Genomic DNA, 15056 nt, shown 5'->3' with positions numbered 1-15056 from the left:
TCTGGCTTCCATGTTGTTAAATGTTCTCTTATTTGGTCTCATAATTAGGTAGCCTCTCAACACTATTCCTCCATACATAATCTCTGTAATCTTCACGCTGTTTGTTGAGAATGATCTCTGATCTGAAATTAAATAACTTCATAATAAACTTGCTGTCTTTAATGAAAACAAAATTTATATCCATATTTTAAGTTGGTGTGTTTTTTAAAAAAAAATAAAATAAAATCAACCCAATTGTCCCCAATATCTAGCTGTGAAGTTCATCCAACCCTATTGTGTATTTAAGAATTGTTTTTCTGCAACTTTCAATGCAGTTGCCATATTGACTGGAAAAAGGGAAAGAACATAACAATGAAAACTATTAAAAAGAAGCAGAAGCACAAGGGCCGTGGCACTGTTCGAACTGTTACAAAAACTGTACCAAATGATTCTTTCTTCAATTTTTTTTCACCTCCTGAAGGTGAGTATGAACAGTTGATGTGATTTGCATACCTTGGACTGTGTTTGTAAATAAGATTCTAACATGCTGTTTTGTTTTCTTTTTTCCCTTAGTTCCAGAGAATGGAGAGCTGGTAAGTTGTATTTTGATCCAGTATGTCATAGATTCCTTGACTAAAGTGAGTTTAGCTTTTTTAACTTGTATATAATTCCATTAATGCACATTTCTTGATTGCTAATCTGCTATTTGGTTGCTGTGCATTTTTTTTTACTGGCTAGCAGCATTGTCTATTGATATCCAAAAGCAGATAAAAAATCAATCAGTTGAATGCTTTTAACCTCGATTGAACCCCTGGTGTTTGGGAGGAAGGGTACGGGGGAAGACATGAAATCAGCCTGAAGTGGTGTACTTTTTCCTCACTGTCTCGACATCACCTAGGCTGTCAAAAAGGGTTAGAGTGATACCTGAAATGGTATTTTGTCTTGTGGACGGGCTGGGCTTCTGCTGAAGCTTAGAAGAGTGTTAGGAAACGTATAAGAGACAGAGTCGTCGTAACAGGGTGGATGTGGCAAGGATGTTCCCTCTTGTGGGGAAAATCTAGAACTTAAAAGTTATTAGTCAAACATAAGGGGACGTGCATTCAAGACAGATGAGGTGAATTTCTTTTTGGAGTCGTGAGCCTTCAGGGCGCTCTTCCTCAAAGAACTGTGTAGGCAAATTCTGATGTTCAAAGGCAATGGTAAATAGATATTTGAGCAAGGGGGGGGGGAACGGTGTGAGTGATTACTAGATATAGGAAGGATTGTGTTGTTGAGGTTACGATCAGACCACTCATGATTTTATTGAATGGCAGAATAGGCTTGAGGGGATGAATGGTCTCCTGGCTGTTAATTTATATGCTTGTATTAGCAAAATTGTGTTTCTGCAACATGAAAACCAAAAAGGTACTGGTTTAAGTTCAGCCCAGTGTAGAGTTTGTGCATTTCATCCGAGGTGGCAATTTGGATTGTGTAGTAACCTTCTGAACTAGGGTTAACCAAATTGAGAGAGATTTCATGGTCTTCACAGCTCAAATCCCTGAAGGAGAGTTTAAGTAGCTAACAACATGTTGGGTTTTAACTGTGCTGCTCTGTCCCCTCAAACTGCTCATATAGCATTGTAATTTGCTGGCCAGTCTAGCACAGAAACAGTAATTGTCTAGATATTAGAAGATACTTGATGTTAAACTGTTGTTCCAGCTGAGATTTTGTTTTTGGGTGAGGAGTTTTAGTATGATTGGTTAAGTGTATTCTTCTGTAACAACAGTCAGGATTTGCTTATCCTTTGATCAGGAATAAAGTTTAAATTGCATTTTCTTTGTTTTAGTCTGGTTTGCCCTCTGTTATCTGAACCCTTTTAATCAGGCTTATTGTTGATAGACTGCTCATTCAGTCTGTTTTTAAGTTGTCATTGTTGCTGTTTTTGAAGTTGGGGCAGCAGCTTAGTATGAGACCTGTGCATTAGAATGGGGCCAGGTGAGGTGGAAAAGAGGAGTTTATTTGCCTTTTGTTGCATGTTCTTAAAGGAACAGTGTCTTGAGGTAATATACCCCTTTAATCTTAGAACAAGGAAGATCAAGATTAACTTTGGCTGCATTAAAACAAAAGTTTGTGTTACTATTGAAGATAAAAATGAAGCTAGAACTTGAAGTTTTACATTTCTGCTATTTCAGGATGAAGACTCTGAGGCAATACTCGCTGCTGACTTTGAAATCGGTCACTTTTTGCATGAGCGCATAGTTCCACGAGCAGTGTTATACTTCACAGGAGAAGCTATTGAAGATGACGATGATGATGTAAGCCACTTTCTGAATTTAAGCAGTGAAGTGGTATAAAGTGTGCTAGTGCTTTAGTATTTCCAACAAACTGGCATACCAGGAAAAAGGCATACAGAAGGAAACTGCTCGACAGTTTTGTCAATATTCCACCATGTTAAGACGTCACATTCCCCAGACCAAGTGTTAGAACTTGTGCTTTAATAGATGTCTAAGACTAATGGTCTGCATTAGTGATGACCAACTTGTTATTGGTGTGGCTCTGGTTAAGGGATAAATTGGCATAATGGTTAACTGGCTGGATTAATATTAAGCCTGAGCGTTAATTTTGACAGTTTTGAATCCCACCATAGCAGTGGAATTTAAATTCAAATAATTTAACAAATCTGGAACAAAAATGCTATCATTAAAGGTAATCATGAAAAGACTAAACTGATTCACCTATATCCAACAAGACAGGAAATCTTGCAACCTTTGTGTGATCTGCCCATGTATATGACTCCAGGCACAATGTTCTATAATATGGCCTGGCAAACAATGTCTGGGAGCAACAGGAGATGTGCAATAAATGTTGGCATAGTGAATATTCAGTGAACAAGTTCATATTTAAAGTGCATGTCATATGGTTATTGAATAGACTAGCATCTTCCATAGAAGAAAATAAAACCCAAAAAAATCTTACTGCAGATACTTATTACCTGTCTCTTCTGAAATATCAATGATATAATGACTGTCACAATACAAGATTATTGCATCTTTATTTAAACATGATTTCTATTAAAGTTGGGGGAGCTTCATTCATGATGGCATCTGTATAAGGAATGTTGTTGGCCAAAAAGCCTATGTTAAGTGTTTTATTTAACTGATTATTTATTTCAAGTAACATCGAATATAAACTATAGTTCCAAATTTCGAACTCTTTAAACTATTTAAAAGTTATTGAAATAGGCTATTGTCCTAGAATGGAAAGATGACTGTTCAGAATTCTAGAAGGCGACATTTTTGTGATCATATCAGACTCTTTCCATTGCAACATTTTTCTATTGGGCAGCAAGCTTGTCTGTGAAGCTGTTTCACCCATCTGAATTTTAATTCTTGCTACAGAACTACTGTTTGCATTAAATTAAGAGGATAATTGGATATACTTGAAATTATCTTTATGCTCAGGCTTTTAAACTGGCTGATTTGTTCACAGTGGCAGTTAGTGTAACGTTATTACAGTACCAGTGACCCGGGTTCAATTCCATCTGCTGTCTTTAAGGAGTTTGTACGTTCTCCCCTTGCTTGCGTGGGTTTCCTCCCAGATTCCAAAGACGTACGGGTTAAGAAATTGTGGGCATGCTATATTGGCGCCGGAAGCGTAGCGACACTTGCGGGCTGCCCCCAGAACACTCTATTGCAAAAGATGCATTTCGCTGTGTTTTGATATGACTAATAAAGATAGCTTACTGATCAATTCACCCAGTTAAATGTTGAAATGTCAGTGCTGCGTGGTGGCACTTGAAAAGGGGTTTACGAACTTGATCCTCTAATTCGACAAATCTAACTTGAAGGGATAGTACAAAGCTGGCAAATTATTTTTATATTAGTTCATTAGATGTGGAATGCAAAACTCAGCCTGATTTTTTTTTCTCCCGATGCAGTATGATGAAGAGGGTGAAGAGGCAGATGATGAGGTGATTTTTTTTCCATTTATGTGCGGAGAAATGCTTTGGGGGGGGGTGGGGGTTAGGTGGAGGGATAAATGAGCAATGTTGTGAATTTCTGTTGGTCCTGATTATAGTAAGTTTGTTTTGTCTTCGCTAAAATTCTTGTTGGGTTATATGACCTTCCTGATGTTTTAAGGGAAAAATTAAAAAATGTTTCCACTTTTTTTTAAACAGGAAGGAGAGGAAGAAGCAGATGAAGAGAATGACCCAGATTATGACCCTAAGGTGGGAATTTGTGTTTACTTTCCAGAAAATGTCTTGCTATTTCTAGGGATAAATGGTGCTAAGATTGTATTTTAACTTCTGTGCTGTTTTCTGTATTTGTGAAGGTCACTGCTAGCATTAACTTTTTTTTCCAAATCACTAATCTCATTTGTGACATTCTCAAATGCATGCAAGATGTTTTGAATCATTTTCTCAAGTCATCTTTATCTAGCCAAAATGGTGTTCAGTAGGGTGTGGTATTGGCACTTTAAGCCTATTATGAACAATATTAAATTAAGCACAACACTTGCAAACTCCCACAGTTTAAGCTCTAATTAGTTAGTCCCAGTAAGGAGCTTAAAGAATTAGTTTTTTTTTTGTTGTTTTGCAATGGTTGAACCTAACCGTCATGCAAACGCTCTCTCATTGAGAGGAATGAAGTGGAACTGAGCCCTGAAGACTCTGAAATGATTACATTTGGAAAATATGCTTTTAGACTTTCACTCATCCACAGATATTCTTTCTTGAGTACACTTTGATTTAATGTCAAGGTTATTTGTATAAATGGCAAGAACATAATGAGATTTGTGGTTTTTTTGTTCAGATCTCTTTTCTGAAACTTGCATTCTTACGATAACTTTGTCCCTTCCCCACTTTTTTTTATATAAGCACCATCTGATTATAAAATTAGGTGAGGTATGCATTAGAAAGGTATTTCAAAGCAAATGAGAAATCACATGGATTCAGTGGGTCAAAGGGCTCGTTTCCTTGCTGGATGACTAGCATTCCTCCAGCCAGAGTTGTACAACACAAATAGGTCCTTCAACCCTTCTAATCCACAAAGGCTATAAAACACCCATTTTCTTTAATCCAATTTCATTTTCCCCACATTCCCATCAGCTCCCTCTGCCCCAAATTCTACCACCCACCAACACACTAGGGAGAATTAACCCACCATGCTTTTGAAATGTGGAAGGCATCTGCAGGAAATTCATGTCACAGGATTGAACCCAGTTCACTGGAGCTCTGCCACTGTCCCATCTTGTACCTGTAGTAAATAATTTTGTGTAGTCTTCATTAGTGGATAGAAGATTCTGAAGATTTATTGTGTGACTGTTTCAAGTTAGGCTGAATGTACGAAAACAGTTGTCTTGATCTTGCTACTAAACCACACTATTGTTCCTTGATACTGGAGAAACAAAGGACTGCAGATGCTAGAATCTAGATGAAAAACATGATGCTGGAGAAACTCAGCAGGCCAGGCAGCATCTGTGGAGAAAAACAGGCAGTCAATGTTTCGGGTCAGGACCCTTGACCTGACCTAAAACGTTGACCACCTGCTTTTCTTCACGGATGCTGCTTGGCCTGCTGAGTTTCTCCAGCATCATCATGCTTTTCATCTATTATTCCTTGATGTTTTTCTGTTGCAAATTAAAAGAAAATGGAGTGACAATTTCTTTTGACATATTAACAGAATTGTTAATGTGTCATTTGGCTTATTATGCCAGAGAGGGCAAATCTCAGTAGCCATTTTGACATGCAAAAGAAATGTATGTCAAAATCCATCTTTATGGGCTATAATCACTGGCTACGAAAACCTGTGATAACATTTAAGTCGGTCTCCTGTACTCTATTTATTATTTTCAAATAACAGGCACCTGTTTAAAGTGCAAGTAGCTATGATTTTTAATTGACTTTTCCTTATTCATTGTTAAAAGACATCGATGGGTCATTAATGAGAGGCCACGGATTTAAGATAACTGGTTACCTTAAAGAAGTTTTCAAAAGAAAAGAGATGACGTAGGAGAAATGGTAGTTAAGATTTTGAATGTACTGCCTGAAAGGGTGATGGAAGCAGATTCAGTTTAACTCTCCAGGGAATTGTCCACATACTAAAAAGAAAATTTAGAGCTATGGTTAAAAAAAAAGACGGGAGTGTTATTGGTTGGATAGCTGGCATATGTCATGAACTGAATGATTTGTACTTTGCTCTAGAATTTCAAGATTATTGGAAATAACAAAGATATGTAAGACAAACGTTAAGATTTCTAGAAAGCTTAGGAACACTTTATAAAATAAAAAGTGAAGAAAATTTTAAGTTGTGGAGACTAAACTTTCTGAATGTGTTTTCATGTTCAAACATCTAGGAGATTTTGGCAGAAGTGAAGTCAGAAGCTTTGTTTGAAGATGAATTGAGAAAATACTTAGACAAATGTAGAGTTCTATTTGAGTCAGACAGAGAGTGAAGCTACAAATTTTAACGCCAATGTCTGTTGGTGGGCCATTAGATGTGAGCTGATGACCAGAAAAAGCCAGAAATTGGAAATTAGCAATTCAACTGGAAAATGTTCTGGTCAATCAGATGTTTGTTAATTTGTAAGTGGCTGAGCATTTGACTAAATTTGTGAGTACTTTAATTCAAAGATGCTGGATTTTGATTGCTGCATCACAAAGTGAATCTGCAATCGGTAGAAGTTATGCAAGCTAAATCTTTTTTTGAAACAACAAATTAAGGTTGGAATTTATCAAAGAAATCTGGCACTTCTGCCTGTTTCAACAATCAATATGTGGCAGGAGTCCAGCATAACCTTGTTTAATGCAGAAGAAATCTCTTGTATATGAGCTGATAAATCCTTGAGAAGTGTATCATGCAATATGTCGAGCTGAGAACTGAATCATCAGCTTTCCCCCTTTGCCCTTTCACACCAACACCACCTCCATCTTTGTTCTAAGTACTGGACTGAAGTTTCACTCCTTTCTCTGAGCTCGGGACTTCCATCAAAAGTGAAACTAGCTTTTTATTCTATAAAACAATTTGTTTCTCTAATTTGTAGTCGATGTGAGGTTCTAAACTAGAATCCAAGTAGTGCAGCTTTATTTCTAGGTGTAAATGCTTGATTTGTACTTGTCTATTTCATTCCTCCTGAGTTGAAGTTAATTTGATACTTGTCAACAAACAAAAATATTGGACAGAATATGGGTTTCAATCAGGGAATTTCATTAAACCAAACTTTTTTTAATTTAAGAAGTACCTTTATTTAGCAGTTAACCTCAATTTTGATAAATGCTAGTTATTGGAATGAAATGTTATGCCAGGTCATTTCTAGGTGTTGGATGCCATTCGGTAGGGGTGATAGAAAGTGGAGAATTGAGTGCACAGAATTTTTGGACAGCAGTGGCACAGCTAGTAGAGCTGCTGCCTCCGCTTCAGCGACTTGGATTCAATCCTGACCTCTGGCAATGTCTGTGTGGAGTTTGTGTTCTCCCTGTGACTGCATGGATTTCCTTTGGGTGCTCCAGATTCATTCATCCTAAAAATGTGCAAGTGGGTTGGTTAGTTGACCATTGAATATTGCCTCTAGTGTATGGATGAGTGGAGGAGGAGGGTGGTTGTAGTATAGCGGTTAGCGTGACACTATTACAGCACCAGGGACCCAGGTTCAATTCCTGCCGCTGTCTGTAAGGAGTTTGTACGTTCCCCTGTGTCTGCATGGGTTTCTTCCGGGTGCTCTGGTTTCCTCCCACATTCCATACACGTACGGGTTAGGAAGTTGTGGGCGTGCTGTGTTGGCGCTGGAAGCGTGGTGACACTTGCGGGCTGCCCCCAGAACACTACGCAAAAGATGCATTTCACTGTTTCAATGTACATGTGACTAATAAAGAAATCTTGTCTTAATTTTTCCATGCTATATTTCTCTATGGCTCTAATAAGGTATAGGAGAATGGATAAATTAGTGATAAAATAATGTGAACAGCAGTCAACACCTGAAGTAATATTATTATGGCATTCAGCTTCTAGGTAAAAGTTTTTCTTGGATATTGCTAGCTGTTAGTGAAGTTAGTATTTCTCGGTGAAATTGATACTGAAAAGGATTCAAAGGAATAGTTTGGGAGTAAATCAGGGCGATTTGACAGATAACTCTTCAACCAAATGGGCTGTGGGTGGGAGCTGAACTTGGACTAAACAGTCTTGTGGTCAGGATTTAACTTGCCTAGTTGTTAATGCAGTAAAGGGAGACCATTGGTGCAGAAAGATTGTGGGGGGGTGGGTAGAGTCTTGTAACTTCTGTAATGAAATGGAAAATCCCCTTTTAAAAAGACAACAAAATGATGATCGCAAGTCTTCTAACTTTGATCAGTCACCTTTATATGTTGCATGCCATCTTCTTCAAAGATAAGTTAGATGAGAAGTAAATGATATGGATACATGTGGGTTTGTATCCTGGACTGGTTAGCTTGCATCAGTTTTAAGCATTGGTGTCTCTTCATTGGCCAAGTTTTAGCTGAACATGTTTTAGTCTCTGGTCTGCTGCTTGCACTAGAATGTACCTATCAAGTCTATTAAAACAAACTATAAAATAGTAAGAATAATTGGCAAAAAAAAAACTGATTAGTATGATCTCAAAGGGAGATCTCCATCTCAGATTTTCAGTGGCTTTGTTGACTTGCTGGGTTTACTTTTCTTACTTGCTTACTCATACTTTTGAGTGTTTTAGTCAACTTTCTATACCAAGGATAAAGAATTGCAGGTTAGCCTATTTTTGCCTTTTTAGCCTGTCACTCTTGTCTATATCAGCATTTTGTGATGCAGGATCATGTCACTTTCCACTATGGTTGGAAGATGAAGAATATTTGAATAGGCAGTTATTTTGATAACTATTTATGAACTTGGGGTATGCAAATGCACTTGAAGCTGCTTTAATTTAATTTCACATTCCCTTTGGTTCCAAACTGTCCAGACCATGTAACTTGTACAAGCAAGTAATCTAAAACTCAGAACTCCGTTTCATTTTTCACAACATCTGGTAAACCAGACCTTCAGTTTCGCAGATAATACCAATGTGAGCAGAACAGCTAAGAAATGAGTTATATTCAGAGTTAATTTAGAAAGTTTACATGATGACCAGTAACTGCTAGAAATGGTTAATTTTCAAATTTTGAGTAAAAGGGCAGCATTGCCACAAATGAAGTTGAGTTTTGAGTACAATAAACGTGGACTGGTGATTTAGAGAAATTAGGGGTTATAGTGGTTAAACATGAAGCCATTGGATTGTTTAACTGTGGCAGAGGAGGAAAAAATGGATACTGAGCAAATTTAGCAGAGTATTTTGAGATTGAGGTCACTCCCTTGAAAAATGGTATTCATTTCTATAGTGTTAAAGCTTTGAAGTATAGATGTCTAAGTTAGTACCTGTATTGATTCCAAGTTCAGTGAGTGGGCAAATGCATGGCAGATGTAGTTCATTGTGGATAAGTGGGAGGTTATCCACACTTAGTTTTTAACAAAAAATGGAAAAGGAAGGATGCAACAAGACCAGAATCCATGAAAAATAATTTAGAAAGCAAGTGTTCGGGTGCAGCAAGCAGTTAGGGAGGTAAATGATATGTTAGCCGCCTTTGAAAGAGGATTAGATTACAGGAGCAAGGATGTCTCGGTGAGACTCCTCCTGCAGGTTTGTGGGGGGTTATGGTCTCCTTATCTGAGAAACTGAAGTTCAATGAAGATTTCGTAGACTGATTCCTGGGCTGGCTGGCTGAGCTGATTAGGCTTGTTTTCACCAAAATATAGAAGAATAAGAGAGTATCTCAGTAGAAACTTGCTTAAAATTCTAACAGGACTAGACAGTAGGCAGGATGTTCTCAGTGGTTGAGTCCAAAATGAGCTCTTAGCCTTGGGATTCAGATTAAGAATAGAAATCTGAAATCCTCTACCCAGAAGGCAGTGGAAGCAATTACTTGGAGGTATTTCCTATGACTAAAGTGATCAAGGAATATGGGGTGAAGGTGGGAACAGGATTCTGAAGTGGATCATCAGCCAGAGTTATGCTGAATGGTGGAGTAGGTTTGGGCTAATTGGCCTTTTATTTTTGTTTCTATGGTTCTGTAGCAAGCACCTTAAACTGAACATTTCTTCAAATCAAGGTTTAAAATTGAGATTTGCAAAGGGTTTGAAATAAAAACAATGCCAGTAACACTCAACAGGTCAAGTAGTATCTGTGGAAAGATTAGAGTTTGTAACAATCATTGAGCATCATAATCATATTCTAAAAATATTTCCGATGTGCTTTTTGCTGTCTCATTTCTGAGAATGTTTTGTCACCTTGGTAGTTTTGTAGCAAGAAATGAAACTTTCTCTGGATGTGTTGTTCATGGAAGTTCATTGGGGAAAATATCTTTGTTCAATATAGTACCCCTGAATTAGTGTCCCTTTAGGAGGTGTTCACTGGCAACTATTCAGAACCTTCCCTGAAATTGAGATTAGATTTTGGATTCCTCCTCTTCAATAAAAATGGGCTACATGGTCATTTGTGTAATTGATGCCTTCATGACAATGACTGCACTGTAAAACTGCTTTGCGCATTAAGGTCTTAGCTCCTTCATGTCCCCCAGGCACCCATGTAAATAGAAATTCTCATTCTTTTTATCCCCACTCTTGTAGCATTTGGAAAGATTTGGCGTGGGTTTTTGTTGTCTAAGGGGCAGAATGAATGGTGATATTTGTGTATATAACCCTGGCTGCATTGCCTAACTGCTGGAACTTCTAGTTTAGAAGGTGCAAATTATTTTGAATGGTGCATAATATTCTGAAAAGGTCCATATCTAACCTTTTAAGATTTATTTGTATTATGGTATTGTTCACAAGTTAATGTTTTTATGGTATAATGCAAATTACCTTGTTATTGAGATTAGTTTTAGTTGAGAAATTTTGTAGATTTGGGTTATGTTTAAATTGTTAGTATGGTTTTAATTTGGAATTTGAACATAACTAGTTTCAAATCTTGTACTTTCATGTCAGCTGCTCTTTGAATTTTTCCTTACTAGGTTTAAATGATGGCTAGAAATAACCCTACCCCTGGTAGGTAAGGCTTGCTGATCTTTATTACATAATACTTCAACTAACTTACTCTACATGCTTTTGTCAAGTACTAATTAGTGAGTGGCATCTTAATCTGGCTCTTGCTGCAGTAACTCAACATTTTGACTTGTTTCTGGTTTTCAGTCCAATCTGGCATAATTACTGCAGTGAGATGCAAGTTCATAAACCATTTTTTAAAAATTCAGCTGGATATAGTGCGTGCTGTGTAAGTTTTTATAGAAGTGATGCTGAATGTGTTGATCAATGAGCTGCTTTGGAGATTGGAAGGATTGAGTACTATATTGAAGAGTTTGTTTTTGAGGAGTTTTATTTTTCAAACTGGTTATATTTAAGTACAAGTTCTAATGTTTTGTAATAATATGCTCTTGATGTGCATGAGCATCTCAAGTGTACCATTATTCATGCTCCTGTATTGTGCGTAACTAAATTGATAAAACAAAAGGTGCTTTCTGGAGTATTGAGGGAGTTCTGTGTACACTGAGTTGTTTGAGAGAATGAGAGTTGCTACTGAAGTGAAACTCTGGCACAGCTAGGTGGTGCGGAAAGAGAAGGACCCATACAGTGTATTGAATACCTGTCCTTGCAACAGATTGCTCTGCAACATCGTCATAAGATCAAACTCACACTGCATAGTTAAACATGGAGACTATACAAGTTTTCAATTTCTGACTGTTTTCAAAGCACAGTGACACTTCGGTCAAATAATATTGGCACTGCAGGAGGGAATTGTATGGGAGTAGTTTTGAGAGAATACAGAGCAATTAACTTTTGATTTTTGGCCCGTTGATATCTCCTACCGCCACAACCCCATGTGACTTGATTGAAACGTGATTTAAATGATGAAACATCACTGTATCCTGAGATCTGAATGCCTACCTCACCTTCTTCTGCTTCATCACCCCTGGCCCACCTGTGCCCCATTTGCCCTCTACGCCCCTGCCCAAAAAAAAACAAAGTAGTTAAGACATGGTTGGTGTTGGGGGGAGAAGAAGTTTTTATTTTGGCCTTTGCTCTTGAACTCCAAGTTAATGAAGTATTTGAAACTTAGTGTTACAGTAGCTTAGTTGATTGCAACAGTCTTTGAGAAAGTATTGCTGGGCAAGGAATCACATATAGATTAGTGAGCACAGTGCTGACAGGTGACAAGACCTAGTGCAGTTAGCTTGTGTACAGTGAGTTTTGGATTTGCTTAAAACTGCAGTTCGGGACTCATTTCCAAGCTATAGTTTTATGGAGCAGTAACACCTGACATTTTTCAATAGTGTTTGGGAGCTGTCATTTGGGCACATAGGATGTTTGTCTTTTACTCTTTGCTTACCCAAGTGTTCTGTTCAGTTTTAATTTTAAAAGTAATGAAAATGGTGTTCTATTACTGAAGCTGTATAATGATGTGATAATGAAGCAGAAAAATATGGCTGAATTGACCTCTATGCATATTAATATGACATTTGCTGTTGTTGGCATAGCAAGGTATTGCTGTGGAAATTTTTAGCCTGCTGCACTTTATTCCCAATATTTGGGAAAATCTGGGTGATAACGCATAGTTTAATAGTGCTAACCTGGAACAGATTTAGAATCCTCAAAATCTGGGTGTATGTCGCTTAAATTTCCAGATCCTCATATTCTTCCAATGTACCCAAAACGTTGGCCTGCTTTTTGATGACGTCCATATAATTCCTGGAACTGAACCAGAATGAGTAGTGTCACCAACATCAGGTTAAACTTGGGTTAAGTCTGATCAGTGTGTGTTTGTCAGGGAAGTGTGAACTGTACTCCCTAAGCCTTGCTGAATATACAGGCTTGTTTTGGCATTGCTCTTTGGAATGATTCAAACATTTAGTGGTCTTAATATATTGATTAAATCTGTTTTCAGAATGTATTATTACTTTGACCTGAAGAAAATGACAGGTTCTTTTTTTGTGTTTAAAATTGACCTCACTCCAAGCTTATCCATCGAGTGTTCTGTTCTGCATTGTCCTGGGTGGAGATGTGTGGAAGTTGAACAAATTAAAATTGACCTGCTTCCTGGTATGGAATCAATTTTTTGGATACAACTGAGCCTTTGCCAATAAGATACTTTCCATACTACTTTCCCTTTGTTCTATTTGACCTTAAGATCATCCACCATGTACATTTCCAAAGAACCTGTGATGTGCAGTGGCTTCCTGGGCTAAGATGGTGTATATTTGAAAAGCTGCCTTGTGATGTAAAGTCCTCCTGTCCTGGGTGTTCCTCTGTTTGGAAACCCTGTTCACGTGTGTGTGTATGTAGATAAAGGATAGGTAATGTTTCCCTGCTTTCCAGGATCCATTCTCCCAAAACAGTGCAGTGGATTATAAACAATGTTATAACAAGTGTCACTAATCATTTCTGGAGTATACAAATTTTATTCCAATATGGGTACTTGAACTAGTATTAGTTGAAGAAATGAAATGTTATGTGTAGTACTACAGAGATACTTTATCCAAGCCATGTATGCTTCTGACAATTCTCATTTGCTTTTCTCTCTCAACAGAAGGATCCAAACCCACCATCTGAGTGCAAGCAGCAGTGAAATCTGCTTATGTGGCCTTGAGGAACAACTGCACTGTACTGGCTTACTATAAACAACTAATAGTTACTTAACAGCCTTATAATGTTTTGTATTTTCTTGGTAGGACAAAGTTCAATTAACATTTTTTTGGTTAATCATGAACCCTTGAATCAGCCAGTTCAGAATATGGTTGGTACTCTTGCATTTTTTTTAAATTGGTTGTTGATGGAATGGAGTTCATAAAAGTCCCAGAATTTGTCATTCCAGTGCTACAGAATTTGGGTTCTTCAGAATAACTTGTGTTAGAGGCACCACCAATGGCTTTTAGGAACAGCAAAATACTGAGACCAATATTTGTTTAGAAATATCTTGCTGGAGACAATCACCAAAGTAATTAACCTTTTCTTCAGCCCTGTTGTCTAAATGTATAAAACTGTGGAAAAGATTTGTTTTGTAGCTGGATGAGTGTATGTGGACTTTATACAAAATGATAGAAATAAAATTGTGCAACATGTCTGTGCTTACACTAGCTGTGCCTTCATTACTCGTGTTCCTGTAAAAACACGTAGTTCCAGTGAGTTACTTACTGGAAGACTCATTGAAAAAATGTGGCTGGCTCTATTATGGAGTTGCAGAATAGTTAATAGAAGGTTTACAATATGTCCAACCATCTGTACTGTTCATACATTGTTTGCTTAATTATGCTATGGTTTTGTTCATTTGTTTTAATGTGAGATTGTGAACAACATGATAGCTTAACCGCCACCTGAAAGGTCCTGCTGTACCACTTGGGTTGTGAATAAAAACTAGTATTTTCGGATTTTCTTATTCGTCCAACTTGTGTGCTATATTGTATACTTTGTCACAACACAATAGTGCTTCCTGCAGTCAGGGCTGTGATCTGAGAGAGAGAACTTTCATCTGATTTCAGGCCTGAGTTGCAGTTATTCTTCCAGCTTGCTGATTTTATAAATTTGCTGCATCAGCAATTCAGTGCTCCACTTAGACTATTGGCATAAAGTCACCTTTTTATATATATATATATATATATATATATATATATATATAGTAGTTATCTTTTTAAGTGTTATGAGTTCCTGATCTGCACTATCCTCTCATTTTGTCAAAAATATCTTTATTGGCCAACTGAGAGTAACATTTAAGTAATTTTACTTGATGTTTTTAAATTTATAGACAGCCAATCCAAAAACCTTTCTGTAATGGCAGTTTCTGGTCTTGAGTCCATTTGACAAAACTTAAAATATTTTATAAAATCGAAGGCCAAGCTCTGCTTTGGTATTCCAAGTAATTAGATTGTTTTTTTAAAAAAAACACTTAACCTCCAAGTATGCATGTGTAAGGATCATGTTCTTAATGCTTGTGCTTTGCATTGCTTCCTGTGTTTAAACTTGATTTTGAGTCTTGTAGTTTCGCATGTGCATCATTACCCAGCTCTGTTTCACCACTAACCTGTTTCAACC

At 37.3% G+C, this 15056-nt stretch overlaps 1 protein-coding gene across 8 annotated transcripts in view; it reads left to right on the top strand.

The window, feature by feature from the left end:
• Positions 1 to 14395, top strand: part of nap1l1 (nucleosome assembly protein 1-like 1) — a 42440-nt gene extending 28045 nt beyond the window's left edge. For 3 of the 8 annotated variants that reach the window (XM_052030391.1, XM_052030389.1, XM_052030390.1), the window contains 6 exons: positions 315 to 460; positions 553 to 572; positions 2151 to 2273; positions 3896 to 3928; positions 4136 to 4186; positions 13558 to 14395. In XM_052030391.1, the coding sequence (XP_051886351.1) occupies positions 315 to 460; positions 553 to 572; positions 2151 to 2273; positions 3896 to 3928; positions 4136 to 4186; positions 13558 to 13596 (412 nt within the window). In that variant the 3' untranslated portion in view covers positions 13597 to 14395. Of the gene's footprint in view, positions 1 to 314; positions 461 to 552; positions 573 to 2150; positions 2274 to 3895; positions 3929 to 4135; positions 4187 to 10987; positions 11026 to 13557 lie in introns of all 8 variants that reach the window. The other 5 variants (XM_052030393.1, XM_052030392.1, XM_052030396.1 and 2 more) reach the window with 5 other exon arrangements.
• Positions 14396 to 15056: the final 661 nt, after the last annotated feature.

Source organism: Pristis pectinata, chromosome 15 (genome assembly GCF_009764475.1).
Source record: "Pristis pectinata isolate sPriPec2 chromosome 15, sPriPec2.1.pri, whole genome shotgun sequence".
Lineage (NCBI taxonomy): Eukaryota > Metazoa > Chordata > Chondrichthyes > Rhinopristiformes > Pristidae > Pristis > Pristis pectinata.
This window is presented reverse-complemented; position numbering and strand designations above follow the sequence as displayed.